The 16,491-nt window shown below is 40.7% G+C and overlaps 1 protein-coding gene and 1 long non-coding RNA gene across 2 annotated transcripts in view; one reads left to right on the top strand and one right to left on the bottom strand.

Annotated features, from left to right (window-relative positions):
* Window positions 1-16,491, bottom strand: part of LOC122563143 — a 56,067-nt gene that overhangs the window by 25,141 nt on the left and 14,435 nt on the right. The gene's annotated exons all lie outside the window — the stretch shown is intronic.
* rassf5 (Ras association domain family member 5) overlaps window positions 3,207-16,491 on the top strand; it is a 123,316-nt gene continuing 110,031 nt past the window's right edge. The window contains exon 1 of the mRNA XM_043716600.1: window positions 3,207-3,767. Coding sequence (XP_043572535.1) covers window positions 3,287-3,767 — 481 coding nt within the window. The 5' untranslated portion in view covers window positions 3,207-3,286. The remainder of the gene's footprint in view (window positions 3,768-16,491) is intronic.

Consider the following 16,491-nt stretch of genomic DNA (forward strand, 5'->3'; position numbering starts at 1 on the left):
CCACGGTGGACAGAATGTCATAAACTGCCCCAATACCCTCGTTATAATGTAAGCAATTAGTGGATATGTGTGCAGAACGAGAGCTTGTGGATGTCTGGTGGCAGATCCACATCACAAGTAGGGATTTTATTTTCTTCTTTAACCAGCATAAATGCCACGCGAGGGTTGATATCTTCCCCATCCCTGCAACAATCTTAGATTCGGTGGCATCCTGAAAAATTGGGAATATTACCATTTCTGACCATGAAGCAGTATACTTATCGATTATTGATTATTGATTAAGCTTAAGGGCAATATAATAGATTCGAGACACTAGTTAAGAATAGTTGCTTAATTGAGTAGTTCGATTACATTACTTACACTGTAGAAACAGGCCCTTCGGCCCAAAAAGTTCACACCAATACACCCCCTGACATTTACCCCTTTACCTAACACTACAGGCAATTTACCTAACCTGCACATTTTTGGACTGTGGGCGGAAACCACCGCAGACACAGGGCGAATGTGTGAACTCCACACAGACAGTCACCTGAGACAGGAATTGAACCCAGGTCTCTAACACTGTGAGGCAGTAGTGCTAACCATTGCGCCACTGTGCTGACCACTATAATAATTTCTGCTCTTTCTTAGCCATTAATTCAGATTCAACCAGTAACTCATCCACTCTATGGGAAATTGCTCAAGCTTATGTCAAGGGAATAATTATTCCTTATGATGTAGGAGAAGGGGGAGCAGGAACGCCGGTTTGAGGCAGAGCTGAGGGCAGCCGAGAGTGCATACTGTGATTGTCCCTCAGTGGCTAAGCTGCAGAGGATTACGACACTTCGGTCGACAGTGAACCTCCAGACAGCCAAGAAGGAACTTACTTTTGCAAAACAAAGGCTGTTTGAACATAGTGATAAGCCAGGCAGGTATTTATTCTATCTTGGCAGGAAAACGATCGCCCCTCTTAAGCCATTACCTCAATTAGGGAAGGTATTGGGATCCTTACCTTTAATTCCATAAAGATTAATGTCTCCTGTCCGAGATTTTTCACCGAATTATTTCAGACTGAACATTTTGAGGATAGATGGATTAAGATGGAGTCATTTTTCAAGAATCTGGGTCTTCCAGGACTAACCCCTGAATAGATATTGTGCCTTAATGCTTCATTTTCAGCGCAGGAGGGTGTGAAGCAGCTTCAGAATGTACAGGCGCACGTTCCTGACGGATTTCCCAGTGAATTTTATAAATAATTTATAAACCTATTGTCAGGGCTGATGTTTAACCTGTTCCGTCACTCACACAGTCACAAATCCCTCCCTCCATCCTTAATAGAGGCTCATATCTCTCTGATGCTGAAGAAAGGAAGACCCTGGAGGATTGTGTTTCTTACATGCCAATCTCACTTTTAAATGTTGGTCTCAAAATCCTGCCTGAGATCCGTGCATTATGGTGGAAACTTTGCTGCCTTCCGTTACCAAAGAGGACCAAACATGCTTTATAAAGGGCCGCAGATCTTCCTATAATGTGGAGAATGTACTCAATATGATCCAAGAGTGTCAACAACAATCTGTCCAGGGATTATTGATCTCTTTAGATGAGAGAAGGCATTTGGGTTGTGTGGCCGGATCTCTTCTGTACATTAGAATGGTTTGGTATAAGCAAAGTTTTTATCAAGTGGGTGCGGGTCCTTTACCGTGATCCTCTGGCTGCAGTTTTTACTAATGGTGTGCCAACCAGTAATATTAATATTTCTCCAGGCAGCCAAAAAGGTTGACACCTTTCGCCATTCTTGGTTACGTTGGGGATTGAGCCACTGGCGGAGGCCATCCTTAGGTATGCCAACACATCTGCTCCAGAGGTGGGATCGAAGTCTCGAAAGGTTACATTGTATGCAGATGAGGGTCTTATGTTCTTGTCAAATCCCGCAATTTCAGTAGTTCATGTGATGCAATGCATTGATTCGCTTGTTGCCTTTCCGGGCGATAAGATTAATTTTACAAAGTTGGAGGCCATGTCTATGGGAGGTCTTAGGGAAATACCTGATACTGAGGGCAAATCTTGGTTTCCTTTTAAATGGTCACGGGGGTGGTTTCCCTATTTCAGTATATTCATTACATTTGTTTTTGATCATTTATTTACCGTGAACTGTGCCCATTTGTTTGACAAAATTAAACAAGACCTTCAAAGATGGGAGGTATTTCCAATATCCTGGCTCGGTCAGATAGCTGTTATTAAAATGAATGTCCTTCCTCATTTCCTACACCCAGTTCAAATGCTTTCTATGATGTTTTCCAGACAGATATTTCGGAAACATAATGGCTGGTTTAGCTCTTTTGTTTGGCACCATAAACGATTCTTTATCCCTCATCTTCCGCCTAGGAACCCTCCAACCACAAGGGATGAACTCAGATTTCTCCAGTTTCCTCATTCCCCCCCCCCCCACCTTGTCTCAGTCCCAACCTTCGGACTCAGCACCACCTTCTTGACCTTCAATCTTCTTCCTGACCTCTCCGCCCCCACCCCACTCCGGCCTATCACCCTCACCTTAACCTCCTTCCACCTATCGCATTTCCAACGCCCCTCCCCCAAGTCCCTCCTCCCTACCTTTTATCTTAGCCTGCTGGACACACTTTCCTCATTCCTGAAGAAGGGCTCATTCCCAAAATGTCGATTCTCCTGTTCCCTGGATGCTGCCTGACCTGCTGTGCTTTTCCAGCAACACATTTTCACCTCATTAAGTATATTGAAAGCTGAGAATGGACAGATTTCTAATCAGTAAGAGAATAAAAGGGTTGTGAGGAAAGTGGAGTTGAGGGTTATCAGATCAGTTATGATCTCATGAATGGCAGAGCAGAGAGGTGGGCTGAAAGGTCTCCTTCTGCATCTACGTCTTTTGGTCTTCCAGCCAATGGACCCAACTAGCCTCCATCCGCAACATGACAGTTGTGTGATTCTGAGTCATGGTTGACAGGCAGATTTCCCTGAATTCTGGAGTTAGTACAATTACAACAAAGAGAAAAGAAAAGCACCGTCCTTTCAGGCGAGGTGGGTGGAAGCGGCGGGAGCGGGGGTTTCCAAACAAAATCCCGGGTGACGACGTGCTCTGCCTGAATGGAGCAAGCTTCCCCGTTGAAGCCGCGGCTTGTCCACTGCGGAGTGGCGAGGAGGCGGGGCTCATGGGAGGGTTGGGGGGAAAGCACGCGCGGCTCTTTAAAAGGTGGCGGCTCGCGCTGAACGCCTCCAACTGTCACACGCAGGAGTCCTGCGCGAGAGCGTTTGTCTGCGCCGGTTCATTATCATCATGCCCATAGCGTCAGCCGCGCAGTCGGCGGCAGCACCGCCGCTGGGTAGCGCGCACTTCGCCCAGCAGCAGCCGGAGGATTTAACCCCCCGCCGCCAGAGGCCGGGGCTATCGAGACGCCTGTCCGGTGACATGCGGTCCGGGGAGCTCATCCTGCGCTGCGTCCTGCTCGGGGGCAACTGCAGTGAGATGCCGGCGCACTCGGCTACTCCCGGTCTGGTCAAGATGGCCAAAGCAGGTGGAGGAGTTGGCGGTGGTGCAGGAGCGGGAGGAGGAGGGATGGCGCAGGGCCGCCGGGTCAGGGTGAAGCAGGGAGCCCATCGACCTCGAGATGTCCGGACCATCTTCCACCAAACGGAGGATCCCAGAGTCCCGGAGGAGAAGGGAGAGGGGCATTGCTTCGTTCGATGTTCCGTGTACACTTGGTGCGATTATTGTGGCCAGCAGATCCCCTTGTGCAATGAAGCTGCCAGGTGTAAAAGTGAGTTCCTTGCAATTGTAATTCCACGGCTAATATATGGATTGGACTAAAATCGACATTGCATTTTTGCTAAACGTAGACTTCACTAACTACTCTGACAGGTGACGGTTTTTGGGTTTGTTATTGTGGATCAATGAAATCCAACCGTAAACATGCTGACACCGTTCCCACGCCGCTGCTTGTTTGGGTGTGAAACTATTTGCTGGTTTGTCATCTGAGTTACCCCGATTTTGATTTCATTTTCTTCATCACAAGTCACCAATGCAGAAACCCCTCTTCTGCTTCGACCCCACCGTATCACGTAGAAATCTGGGGGGGGTGGGGGAAACTGTGTTTTAATGAAATATGCCCGTCGTAACAATACACTTGCGAGCTCTTTGTTCAGCTCAAAGAGCACACATCTGATTTCGAAAAGATAAATCAAACCGTGTGGAAACCCAGTCCCGTCACAAGCACAATAGTATGGGTTTTCAGTGGACTTTGAGTTCCAAACAGGTTATGGTCAGCTTCTTCCCACGGTGACCCCGTGAGTGCAGGTTGGATTTGGAAAGATGTATGACAGCAAGGGAGAAAAGGCAGGAAAACTGCAAGAGTGAGAGGGAAGGGAAGAAGAGCTGCCTCTGAACTTGCAACCCCACTTGGGATCCCAGCCTCCACTTTGGAAAGCCTTGGAGTGTTCTGCTTCATGTCCAGAAATATTACTATTGTTACATGTTTTGGTTGTGCATTTCTGTTGACATTTACCATTACAAATTATTATGTGAACATTCTCCATTCGTTGTTGTATTGCTAAGGGGGTAATCACAGATCTTGATGACTAGCCTGCTGTGTGGAGCAAGCTTCTGAACTCTCCTGTCCATGTAAAATCCAATGAGTGTCTATCTGTCTCACCAATTGACTGTAGGAAATGCAGAGGGCGTTTGAAATTTAAGAAACAATAGTTTAATCAAAAGAATTTAGCGTGGTAAAATACTACTGGATTTCCATCATGCTAATTGACTTTTTTTTGTTTGTTGGCTAAAGGACAAATTTCTCACTCTAATAACTGTAGAAATTTTGTCTTGTTGATTACATAAATCAGGGAAACATGGCAACACTGTTTTTGGTCTGTATGGCCAGAACAACTTTATAGTATGTTCAAAACAGTGAGCATTTCTGTTTTCAGAAGTGTTATTTGTTGTTTATGGATAATGTATTAAGTGTTTCTGAATGCAGCAGTACATGCAATGACATATGACTCATTTCACAACAAGTTCTGTTCCATTTAAACTTGATTGATTTCGACTCATTTTAATACCATTAATTACTGTCCAGTTTAATCCTGAGAAACAAGATAACGACTAAGAAGGCTAGTTTCATATTAAAGAATTCACCTACTTAGAATGTTAATCTCTAGAAAATAATTAATAAAGTATGGTAATAAATGGCAATAGTCGAGTTTGCAGACCGATTTCAGGTAAGTTTGGGATTCTGAGTGATATTTTTAGAATGGGTCTAAAAGTCTAAGTGGCTCATCTGGTTATTCGCAACTAGGGAGTAAAGTAAACTCCTATCACTCATTAATTAAAAGATGTAAAACCAGACAAAAGGAGAAATTTTAAAACAAGTCACTTACTAAAAAAAATCCGAATTGATTTTCAGATTTAATCATTTATTTTGAAAATTCCAGAGAATTTGGAATAGAGATCCCACACAGCTCCCTAGTAGATTCTTGGAAACAACTGTGCTGTGGGCGGTACGGTGGCACAATGGTTAGCACTGCTGCCTCACAGCGCCAGAGACCCGGGTTCAATTCCCGCCTCAGGCGACTGTCTGTGTGGAGTTTGCACGTTCTCCCCGTGTCTGCGTGGGTTTCCTCCGGGTGCTCTGGTTTCCTCCCACAGTCCAAAGATGTGCAGGTCAGGTGAATTGGCCATGCTAAATTGCCTGTAGTGTTAGGTAAGGGGTACATGTAGGGGTATGGGTGGGTTGTGCTTCGGCGGGGCGGTGTGGACTTGTTGGGCCGAAGGGCCTGTTTCCACACTGTAAGTAATCTAATCTAAAAAAACTACTTGTCCCCACAGGATAATCGTATTAGTTTTCTTACGACTACCACAAACCAGTGCCCTTGCTGTTGCCTGACAATCAGCCGGCCCAACTGCTGACAACTATGCTAAGAAGACACACTACAAAGTCAGAGGTTTTATTCTCAGCAGCAAGAGGTCAACTTGAAAGCCGCAAACACCATCTCTAACACTGATCATTCGCAGCCTTCTGTCAGTTATGCTGCAACCACTGGGGTAGCAATGTGAGAGAGCACTAGGACAGACACTAAGAAAATATACGAGAGTGTCAGGAGATTTATATATCAAGAAATGTCAGATATTTTGTAATGAAGTTGGTTTGGATTGTTGTGTTTTTACTTTGTGGCCACAAGGTTGCTGTGATGGTCTGTTACACAGGGACGGTGCTGAATTAAGGACTGTTTAATGTTTAGTCTACATGAGGTGTTGCATTTTGGGAAAGCAAAACTTAGCAGGACTTGTACACTTATTGGTAAAGTCCTAGGGAGTGTTGCTGAACAAAGAGACCTTGGAGTGCAGATTCATAGCTCTTTGAAAGTGGAGTTGCAGGTAGATAGGATAATGAAAAAGGCAATTTGGTTTGATTTCCTTTATTGAACGAAGTATTGAGTGCAGGAGTTAGGAGGTCATGTTGCGGCTGTACAGGACACTAATTAGGCCACGTTTGGAATACTATGTGCAATTCTGGTCTCCTTCCTATTGGAAGGATGTTGTGAAACTTGAAAGGGTTCAGAAAAGATTGAAAAGAATGTTGCCAGGGTTGGAGGATTTGAGCTATAGGAGATGTTGAATAGGTGAGGGCTGTTTTCCCTGGAGTGTGGAGGCTGAGGGGTGACCTTATAGAGGCTTATAAAATCATGAGGAGCATGGATAGGGTAAATAGACAAGGTCTTTTTCCCTGGGGTGTTGGAGTCCAGAACTAGAGGGCATAGGTTTAGGGTGAGAGGGAAAAGATATAAAAGAGACCTAAGGGGCCACCTTTTCATGCAGAGGGTGGTGCGTGTGTGGAATGGGCTGCCAGAGGAAGTGGTGGAGGCTAGTACAATTGCAACATTTAAAAGGCATCTCGATGGATGTATGAACAGGAAGGATTTGGAGGGATATGGGTTGGGTGCTGGCAGGTGGGACTAGTTTGGTTGGGATATCTGGTCAGCATGGACGAGTTTGACCAAAGAGTCTGTTTCCATGCTGTACATCTGTATGACTCTGGGGAATATCAGAAACCGAACTGGTCCTTCATAATTTCCACAGTCAGCATTTGCATCTCTCAATGCAGTGGGATATGTAGGACTCTGACAATGCGGCTCATGGTATCACTGAATGTGGAAATTTTGACATAGTTCGCCTTTATTCAATGATTGTAGCACAAGTAATGCTGCACAAATACATTGAGGTTAAGTGCAGCAGGATTACTGACCATTGCCATCCCTCAACACCAAAAGTAAAGGCAGCAGCCTAGAAGAGCCTGATGGTGAATACTTGAAGTTGAAGGGAAAAGGGATGAGCTTTGCATCATACTATGATCTATGAAGCCTTTGATTATCTTTATATGCATTTTAGCCCATGTGTGACTCTTCTAAGATCACCTGCTACACGCACGCATTCCTATTGTGGTGATTGTCAGTACCTTGCCTTGACTGTCGGTCAACAGGATTGAATGTGGCCCACTTCCCTCACCAACCCTTCAGAATTACGGTCCTGACTGGTAACTGATCTATCTGCAGCTCTCCCTTACTGGTTTCATTGAATCTGCAGGACTGACCTTGGTCCACTCCCATCCTGTAATTAAATTGAACTCCTGACTCTGAATACTCAAGTAGCAGGTTGACCATGCTCAAGCCCCTATTCTGAGATTGGATAATGGCTTTGATTGCGGTGGAACCTTCTGACTGAAGGCTGTCTCCCTGGGCTTAATTGAGGACTGCTGTCCTGAGACTTTGACACATTGCCGTTTGATTGTGGCTCAAGCAGTTTGCTCCATAAGCTGCTGGCATATTCTGTTGGTGTGATGTTGACTTAGCAATGTGCATACAGCTATACATCCACTCACAGGCTGCCTTGCCTTTTCTGTGTTAAAAGGCAAGGGACAATAGTAAGTGCTGAATAAGGCAAAGATGCTGTGAGCTTCAAAGTAAGTGCAAAAAGAGTGAGTGCGAAGAGCTCTGAGATGCACCCTGCTCTGATGGGTGCCTGTCTCTGCACACAATGTGACCTTGCAGTCACATTACAATGAAAGCAGCGGGTGAACTCCAAGCATGCAGTATTGAAATGCTGAACTGTGTTTTGTGTGGCCCTGAAATGTGCCATGATAATGTGGTAAAGCATGTGACAAAGAATGCAGGTAGTTGTTGCCAATGGAAATTATCTTGACATGTTGGGGAATGCTGCGCAAGATGGATGCGCAGAGTAGCAACAGCAAACCGGAGCTACTGTTCAGACTGTCATATTGGGAATTCCCACAGACACCTGGGAATTGCAGGTCTAAGACTATTCAAAGAAGAGAAGGAGCATCTGGGAAGGCGTCGAGCAGCTTGAGACTTGCCATTAGGAAAGAAATTGAAGCCAGGTGAAAACAGCAAAGGGAGTGTGCTGCCACACCAATATGCAACCCACCCTTTCCCATGGCCATCACCTGCCCCAAGTGTAACCGAGCCTGTGGTAGCTGCAACCACCTACATATTCACCATGAAAGTGGCAAAAGTCATCCTCGTCTGCAAGGGTCGATGGTTTTACCATCTAGTTTCTATCCACTGCCTGGGTAAATAACAAACTGTATATAAATGAGTTGAGATTAGTTAAGAATGAGATGCTAATGCCTGTAAATAGGTTTCTTGCACTCACTCACACATTTATTGTCTCTCTGTTAAAACTTTGGTGAAAAATCAGAATGTTTGTTTTTCTTGTCTGATATTTTTGCCCATATTGTTCAGTTGTTGGGAAGATTCCACCCAATAACGTGATAGATTTCAGTGGTGAGAATGATCTAGCCTGGTGCAAGAGCTGTGTTCATGGAGTCCCCACCAATGAAATAATGCAGATAGTTTAAAAAAATGAATATAACTAAGCTCAATACATTTTTGTTCTTTGTTTAACAGAGGTAAATGACCAGATGCTCACTATCAAAGTAAATGTAACGGGTGATTTAGCTTTCTTCAATTGAATGTTTAACATATTTATTTAGGAAGTTCAGATATTTTGGTAGCTGTGTAATGTTGATGTTTCAACAACTAGTTGCAAAGATTTAAAAGAAAATTGAATAAAGGGAAATGCAAATCTAGAATCTGCTTAAAGATATACACCATCAGATTTTGAGCACTATAAGAAGAGCCTCTTTTCGACAAATATGATTTGTAGAGTTTCCGAGTCCTTCACATCTGGAATAAGAGTTGAACTGTCCTATGAGATGATGTGAAATTTGGCAAGGTTATTACATATTTCCGTTTCCATGCACAAAATATGCTGATTGAAAAGTGACTTGTTGCGGGGGGGAGGAGAAAAGATTAATTTTCATAGGGCATTTAGCAGGCTGACTTTTAAATATTCAATTGGAAGGACATCATCTGTCCACATTCTTCTGTTTGACCTTCGTTTTGCCTTGGGAACTGTTGTAATAAAAGTTAAATGCTTGCAGCTTTCCTCTTTAAAATGAATAGATATATGGTGGTGGGATGCTATTTCCTGAACTCTTACAATTCATAAACCAAGAAAAAAAATCATAAATTCGGTTATTCCACTCAACAAATATAGTTGAAATTTGACAAAAGGCAGATTTAAAGTCCATAGAATGAAGCTTGTTATTTTAAATGTTACATGTAATCAATTTAATTGTTTCTACACATTGAAGTAAATTTTGGTTTTCCTTTTTGGATTCATTTTCAAAATATGGCAACTCACCACATGACAACTGAAAATGACTGAATTGGAACAGATTAAATCTCAGTACACTGTTTTGCTTTTTGAAAACTATAGCCACTTCTTCATCAATGTAGCACAAAGAATGTACTGTCATTTTTCACTTCCTATTGCCATAATCACTACTTCTTTATAAGGTCAGAAGTTGCATGATACCAGGTTATAATCCAACAGGTTTATTTGAAATCATAAGCTTTTGGAGTTTGTGATTTCAAATAAATCCGTTGGATCAAAACCTGTTGTCGTGTTCCTTCTGACCTTGTCCACCCCAATTCAACACCGGCACCTTCACATCATTCTTCTTTCTACTTAGATGTATGTGATCAACCAGTTTGACTTGTTTATACATTATGAAATTCAGTATAACTGTATAACTCTAAAGGACATATTGCAAAGTTTGACACAATTATAATCTCGGAACGATAGTCAAGCTCTTTGACCACTCGAGGGACTATTTAGCAATGGCATTTCTTGACTGATTAGGATTGCATTATAGTGGTCCTTTGGACAGATGACCTCTCTTATCGATCTCATTCAATAAGTGAAGTCTGATCAGAAAGAGTATGTAAGGAGGTGTTGATTTGAGTATTGAAAAAGAAGTTAGTTAGGTGTGACATTAACTTTTAGTTTGCTGAGGATAAATTTTAAACTTTAAGTAATGGAGTGATTTGTTTTTGTTTCGTAATGTTGAGGAAAACAAACCCCAAATAAACGAACAAAGTTATTTTTCGTACTGGTAATAATTCTGGCTCATGGAAAACTAAAACAGGGGACAAAAGATTAAGTTCTAGAAACATGGACAAAGTGCTGTGATTTGGTTTGGAAGTTGGAGGATAGACCATTTTCAACGCAACTTGCAAATGCTACAGATTAGTTGACCAGAACCAGTTGACCGATTAATATTTATGCTCTGTTAAGGGGGTAATGTTTTTCTGACTACTATATTTATTGTAGTTTTTTGTCTATGATTTCTTCATTGTACAATCTTGTATTCCTGAAATAAAGCTAGTCACCTAGATTGTGATGGTGGTGATTGTCCAAGGCTTCAGTGAGAGTTTAGCATTGTTATCATACTTTCTAAACATATTAGATACTCTCAGCAACATTCAAAAATGATATATCAAATTTGTATGGTGTGTGTGATGCTGAAGGAAAGTTTCTATGCAATGCCTAAACAGGTGCTGCCCTTGAAATATTAACAGTGAAGAAGTTTGAGACAGCAGCTTTTGGAAAATCAAATTGGATTAAAGTGAATGACTTGAAGCATGAGATGGGGCAGATATATCAAATCAGGAATAACCATTTATATTTAGTAGAGGAAATTGATTCTAAAGTTAGTCGTAAAAGCACTGCATTTAAACAAAAGCTGAAACTTGCTGATCGGAGTGCAAAGGAAATGAATGGAAATACTAGAATAAGAAAGTCTAGAAAATGCTTTGGAAGGCAACTAGAATTACAATGTTGGAATTTAATGTTTCACCCACAATGGCACAAATATTCTTATTTATCTCAGTTGTAATTGCTTTGAAATAAAACTGACGATTTAAAAAAGTGAGAACACTGCACCCACAGAGATTATTCCTTTGTATGTTTGCACAGCATTTCACACCCAATCATTGTACGGAGATAAATCACAGTAGCAAGAGCCAAACTAATTCTCCATTGTAATTTTGAGAAAGTGTTGGTCTACTGGGAGAGGTCAGGTATCCTGATGTATTCAATTCTTGCCATTGACAATTGCCAAAGTAAAAATAACATTGGCCTCCAAGAATGTTTTCCAACTTACATATTTTTGAAGTTTAGAACTCAATGCGTTTATTTGCAAGTTTGTTGAAATATATTATTCAAACCCTCGTTTTAGATTTCTAAAATCCTTCAGTAATTTCATAATTTATTTTATCTTCAGTGTCAATCATTGTTCCAGAGTCAATACTTACATGCTTTGATTCTTGTAACATTCACCAATATAGACAAATATTAAATATTAAAATTGCTCTCGGGCACCATATTAAAGTCACAACTAAAAGAACTGTGGATGCTGTAAATCCGAGACAAAAACAGAAATTGCTCAAAGACCTTAGCAGGTTTGGCAGGACCTGTGGAGAGAAATCAGTGAATGTTTCCGGTCGAGTGGCCTGAAATGTTAACTCTGATTTCTCTACATGGATGCTGGCAGACTTGCTGAGTTTTTCCAGTGATTTCTGTTTTGACTCTTAAAAGCCACTCTCTGCTCTTCTTTGACCTGGGACAATGGAGTATTGACTGACTATTTGAATAGTGTATCTATGGCCTTTTGTAAATTACTGTCTATAAATGGTTACTTCTGTAATGAATATGTTCTAAAGGTGCTTGGAGTCTCCCGGTGATATCACGTTCTTTTACTGCCAAACATGTCTCATTTGTTTGACTAATCTGATTACATAATACAAGATACAAAATTAAAATTATTTTTAGCAATATTGGAATATACAAATTGTAAATTTGTGGATCTGACTTGAACATTTAATCTAGGACCAAAAGCCCTCCAAAGCATCGTGTCCATGAGCCCAGCAGTCAGACACAACATATTTTGATGTTTGAATGCATTACACCATGATGACACCCCCTATGTTGTGGATTTAATGTTTAAAATTAGTTTTTTAAATATACTGTTAGTATGTCAAATCCAGTTTAGGAACATGGTTTTGCAGTGCAACTTTTATTAGTATTAGATAAATGAAGTGACAGCGTTGTAAGATTAGGCACTGAGCTAGAGCCACTTACACAAATATAGAGTAATGGGTTCTGTGAATTATTTATGAAACTATAAGTTGATCCTTTGTGGTAAGAAAATCTTCAAAATCATTTTTTTTCAGAAGTATCAGGGGAAGCAAGAGGGACAAAAGCAGGAAAATGTTATCGAAGGAAAAATAAAGAGTGGCATTCTGTGAATAAAGTGGCATTTAGAAAAGTGAGCATGGCAGAGTGTCTCAAGCCTCAGTCACCTGTCAGGAGAGGAGAAATGGTGGTGGGTGTCCTGTGACTAGAAAGTGTGACATAGGGAAACTAGTACAAAAATTGAAATGAAAACCGAAGAGAACATTTGAATGATTCTTGGGATTGTAGTATGAGAAGCAGTTATGTAAACTGGCAGATTTTTCATGGAAAGGACGGTTTGCTTTCTATTTTTTTGGACATTCAAAGATTTAGATCATTCAGACCATGACAAGATCATCTTAACTTGAATGGTGGAACCAGAGGTCACAGCTTGAGACTGAATGGCGTTTCATTTAGAATTTAATTCGCGAAAAGCAATCTGATGCCTGTTCATTTTAGGTGAATTTGTAAAAAGAGGAGAAGCAGGGCTTAATTGCTTATCAGTAAGTAGTGAGGAGCTGTTTTCTAAGCTGTTTTACTTCACTAATTTTATTTAATAGTAATGATGGAATTTTTATACCTATGGGATTCTCCATGTTCACCTTCTACATGGATTGCGTTGTTACGTAGCAACACCTACTGACCCTTTCATCCATGAAATTTGGAAGGTCTTTGATTCTTTTTTTTTCTGACTGGACTAATCCACTTATTTGCACCAAAATGGGGGGCCTGGGCATCCACTACAAACTTTTCAGTGTTGGGGAAAGAGGTAAGATTGCAATATTCCAAGTTTGCAGACAACATTAAACTGGATGGGAGGGTAAACTGAAAGGAGGATGCAAAGATGCCTCAGTGGATTTGAACAACTTTAGTGTGTGAGCAAATTCATGGAAGAAAAAGTATAATGTGGAACAATGTAGAATTAACCACTTAAGAAAAACAGGACTATTATCTGAATGTCAATAATTGGAGAAAGGGAAAGGAGTATCAAGATGTGGGGACCCTCATACATCAGTTGCTGAAAGTAAGCATTTAGGTGCAGCAGGCAGTGAAGAAGGCAAGTGGTATGTTAACCTTCAAAGCAAGAGGATTCAAATACAGGAGGAAAGCTGTCTTGTTGTAATTGTACAGGGCCTTGCTGAGACCACATCTGGAATGTTGTGTGCAGTTTTGGCCTCCTTATCTGAGCAGGGATCCCCTGTTAATGTAGGGAGTGCTACAAAGGTTTACCAGACTGATTCCTGGCATGGCAAGACTGATTGTATGAAGAGATGCTGAATCAATTAGGATTATGTTCACTGGAGTTTAGAGTGATGCAGGGGGGAGGCATTGTCTCATAGAAAGCTATAAAATTTTAACAGGACAATACAACATAAATGCAGGAAGGATATTCCCAATGATCAGGGAGTCAGAACCAGGGGTCATAGTCTAAAGATACAGGATGGCCATTTAGGACTGGGATGATCTTGTCCTTTTACCTTCAGGATCTGTGGGCAGGTTGGTAGGGTAGATGAAGACTTTGGGATGTTGCCTTTATGATTTATGGCATAGATTATGAAAGCAGGGATGAGATGTTGGAGCTGAACAGAACTTTGATCAGGTCACAGCTAGAGTACTATGTTCAGTTTTGGTCACCACACTATATAGGAAGGATTGCACTGGAAGGGATTCACCAGGATGTTAACTGGGATGAAGCATTTCAGCTATGAAGAGAAGCTGGATAAGTCCTTTTTTTTTGAAGCAGAAAAGGTTGAAAGGGAACCTGACAGAGAAGTGTATAAGATTGAGGGGAATGGACAGATGATTAAAAAGCAACTGATCCCCTTAGTGAAAGGGTCAATAAGAAGGCATAATTTTAAAGTGAAAGGCAAGAGTTTAAGGGGATTTGAGGAAAATCATCCAGAAGGTGGTAGTGGTCTGGAATGCACTGCCTGAGAGGGTTGTTGAGGTTGAAACCTCACAATCTTTTTAAAAAGTACTTTTATGAGTACTTAAATTATCAGAATATTGAAGCCTATAAACCTGATGTGGGGACTTGGGACTACTGTAGGCAGCAGTATATTTTTGATGGTGCCGACTCAATGGGCTGAAAAGCCTCTTCTGTGCTCTATGATTCTATGAAGAGAAATTTCTTTAGCAGAGAGTGGTGAATCTGTGGAAGTCTTTGCCAACAAAATCAGTTGAGGCTAAAAGAACTAAAAGGAACAAAAGGTACTGGGAGAAAGTGACAATAGGGTAGAATTGGATGATCAGCTATGATTATATTGAATTGCAGATTAGGCTCAAAGGCCTAAATGGCCTACACCTGCCCCAGTGTTTTGTTTCTAATTAACATGTGAAGGCTAAAAAATGTTTCCTCGATCCTAGTGTTTGAGACTATTATAACTTAGAACTACCTATTGTTACACATACATGTTAGAGTGAACTAACTATATATGTAAAAAAGATTCAAAATACTGGACATGCTCAGCAGGTATGACAGCATCTGTGGTGAGAAACCAAGTTGACTTTGTACAACAAGCACTTTCCCTCAGAACTACAGAAAGATAGTTCTAAAGAAAGATCCTTGACCTGAAATGTTAACTTTTTCTTTCTCCATTCAGGTTTCCAGACCTGATGAATATTTACAGCATTTTCTGTTTTTACTTTGTGGAATACAGATGAATGTAATGGTCATAAGATAAGGAGGACATCTACTTGTTGCTTGTCTATCTTTTTAATGCTTTGCAGCTTTAGAAATAGTTGGTTAAAATGCTTTCTTGGTTATCAGTAATAATGGTAGTATTGCCTGGAAATATTTGTCTTCAGCATTATTTTCACTGCAGTTGAGATTGCATTTTCAGTTCCAAATCATTTTCAGGCTAGCCTTAAACTGAGTTGGAAATATGATGATCATACAATTAGTACTAACCCTTGCTAAACCAACATTGAGCTGCCTGAATCATTTGATAATTTTATTTCTTGCATCAAATACAGTTATCTTATTGTTCAGCATGCTATTGTCTTTAAAAGTTGATTTTATGTATGTGACATATACCAATTTTTATCAGACTCTGGCATGTAGCACCTCTGCCCTAACTCCCTAGCCCCTCCAACAACCATACACAGGAAATAGAGAATCTCTAGTAAGTGAGTACAACATTCTTTGAGTGAACTTCGGTTAATTTGAGAGTTGGTATGATAAAGTGGCATATAACTATTGATGGTAAATACTGCATACCACACTATGGTGTTAATTCCTGGAAGCCTTTTTTAATTTTTCTTATTAGATTGCTGGTTCCTATCAGCAAGAATTATTTCTAAGAGAACAGAGATTTGTAAAATTGTTAGAAGAATCTGCAGATATTTTTGCTGTTTCCCAACTTAAGATCCCTTTGGAAAAATTAAAGCCACATTACATACCTGAGGGTGGGAAATCCTGTTATGCAATCTTATCTTCGCATAAAGTAAATAATGAGTAAATAACTGACTAATTTTTTTGTTGAAGGAAGTTTTTTTGCGAATTACATTTCTTATTTTTTAAAGGCCAGTATTGCTAGTTGCACTGTTTTGATCACATATATCTCTGAACTATACCTGTTGTGTAACCTGTTGTACTTGAAATGCAGCAGATACAAGACATTTTAAAGCCTGTTAAAATGTGTTTAACATTTTGGTCTATCTAGCTTCAGAGATTTGTTTTAATTCTAGAGTTAATTCTTCAAATGTAAGGGTTAAACCTTTTTAAACAACCTTTAAGGAATACATTAATTGTAAATGAACTCTCCTAAACAAATTTGAGTTGAAATGCATTCAAATACTGATATCTTCATTGGTCCAGATTTCTAAATTATTCACAAACTCTAAAATATTGTGACCAGAAAATTTTATTTGTGGGCAATCAGCCTAAATTC

This window comes from Chiloscyllium plagiosum, chromosome 26 (genome assembly GCF_004010195.1).
Source record: "Chiloscyllium plagiosum isolate BGI_BamShark_2017 chromosome 26, ASM401019v2, whole genome shotgun sequence".
NCBI classification, from domain to species: Eukaryota; Metazoa; Chordata; class Chondrichthyes; order Orectolobiformes; family Hemiscylliidae; genus Chiloscyllium; species Chiloscyllium plagiosum.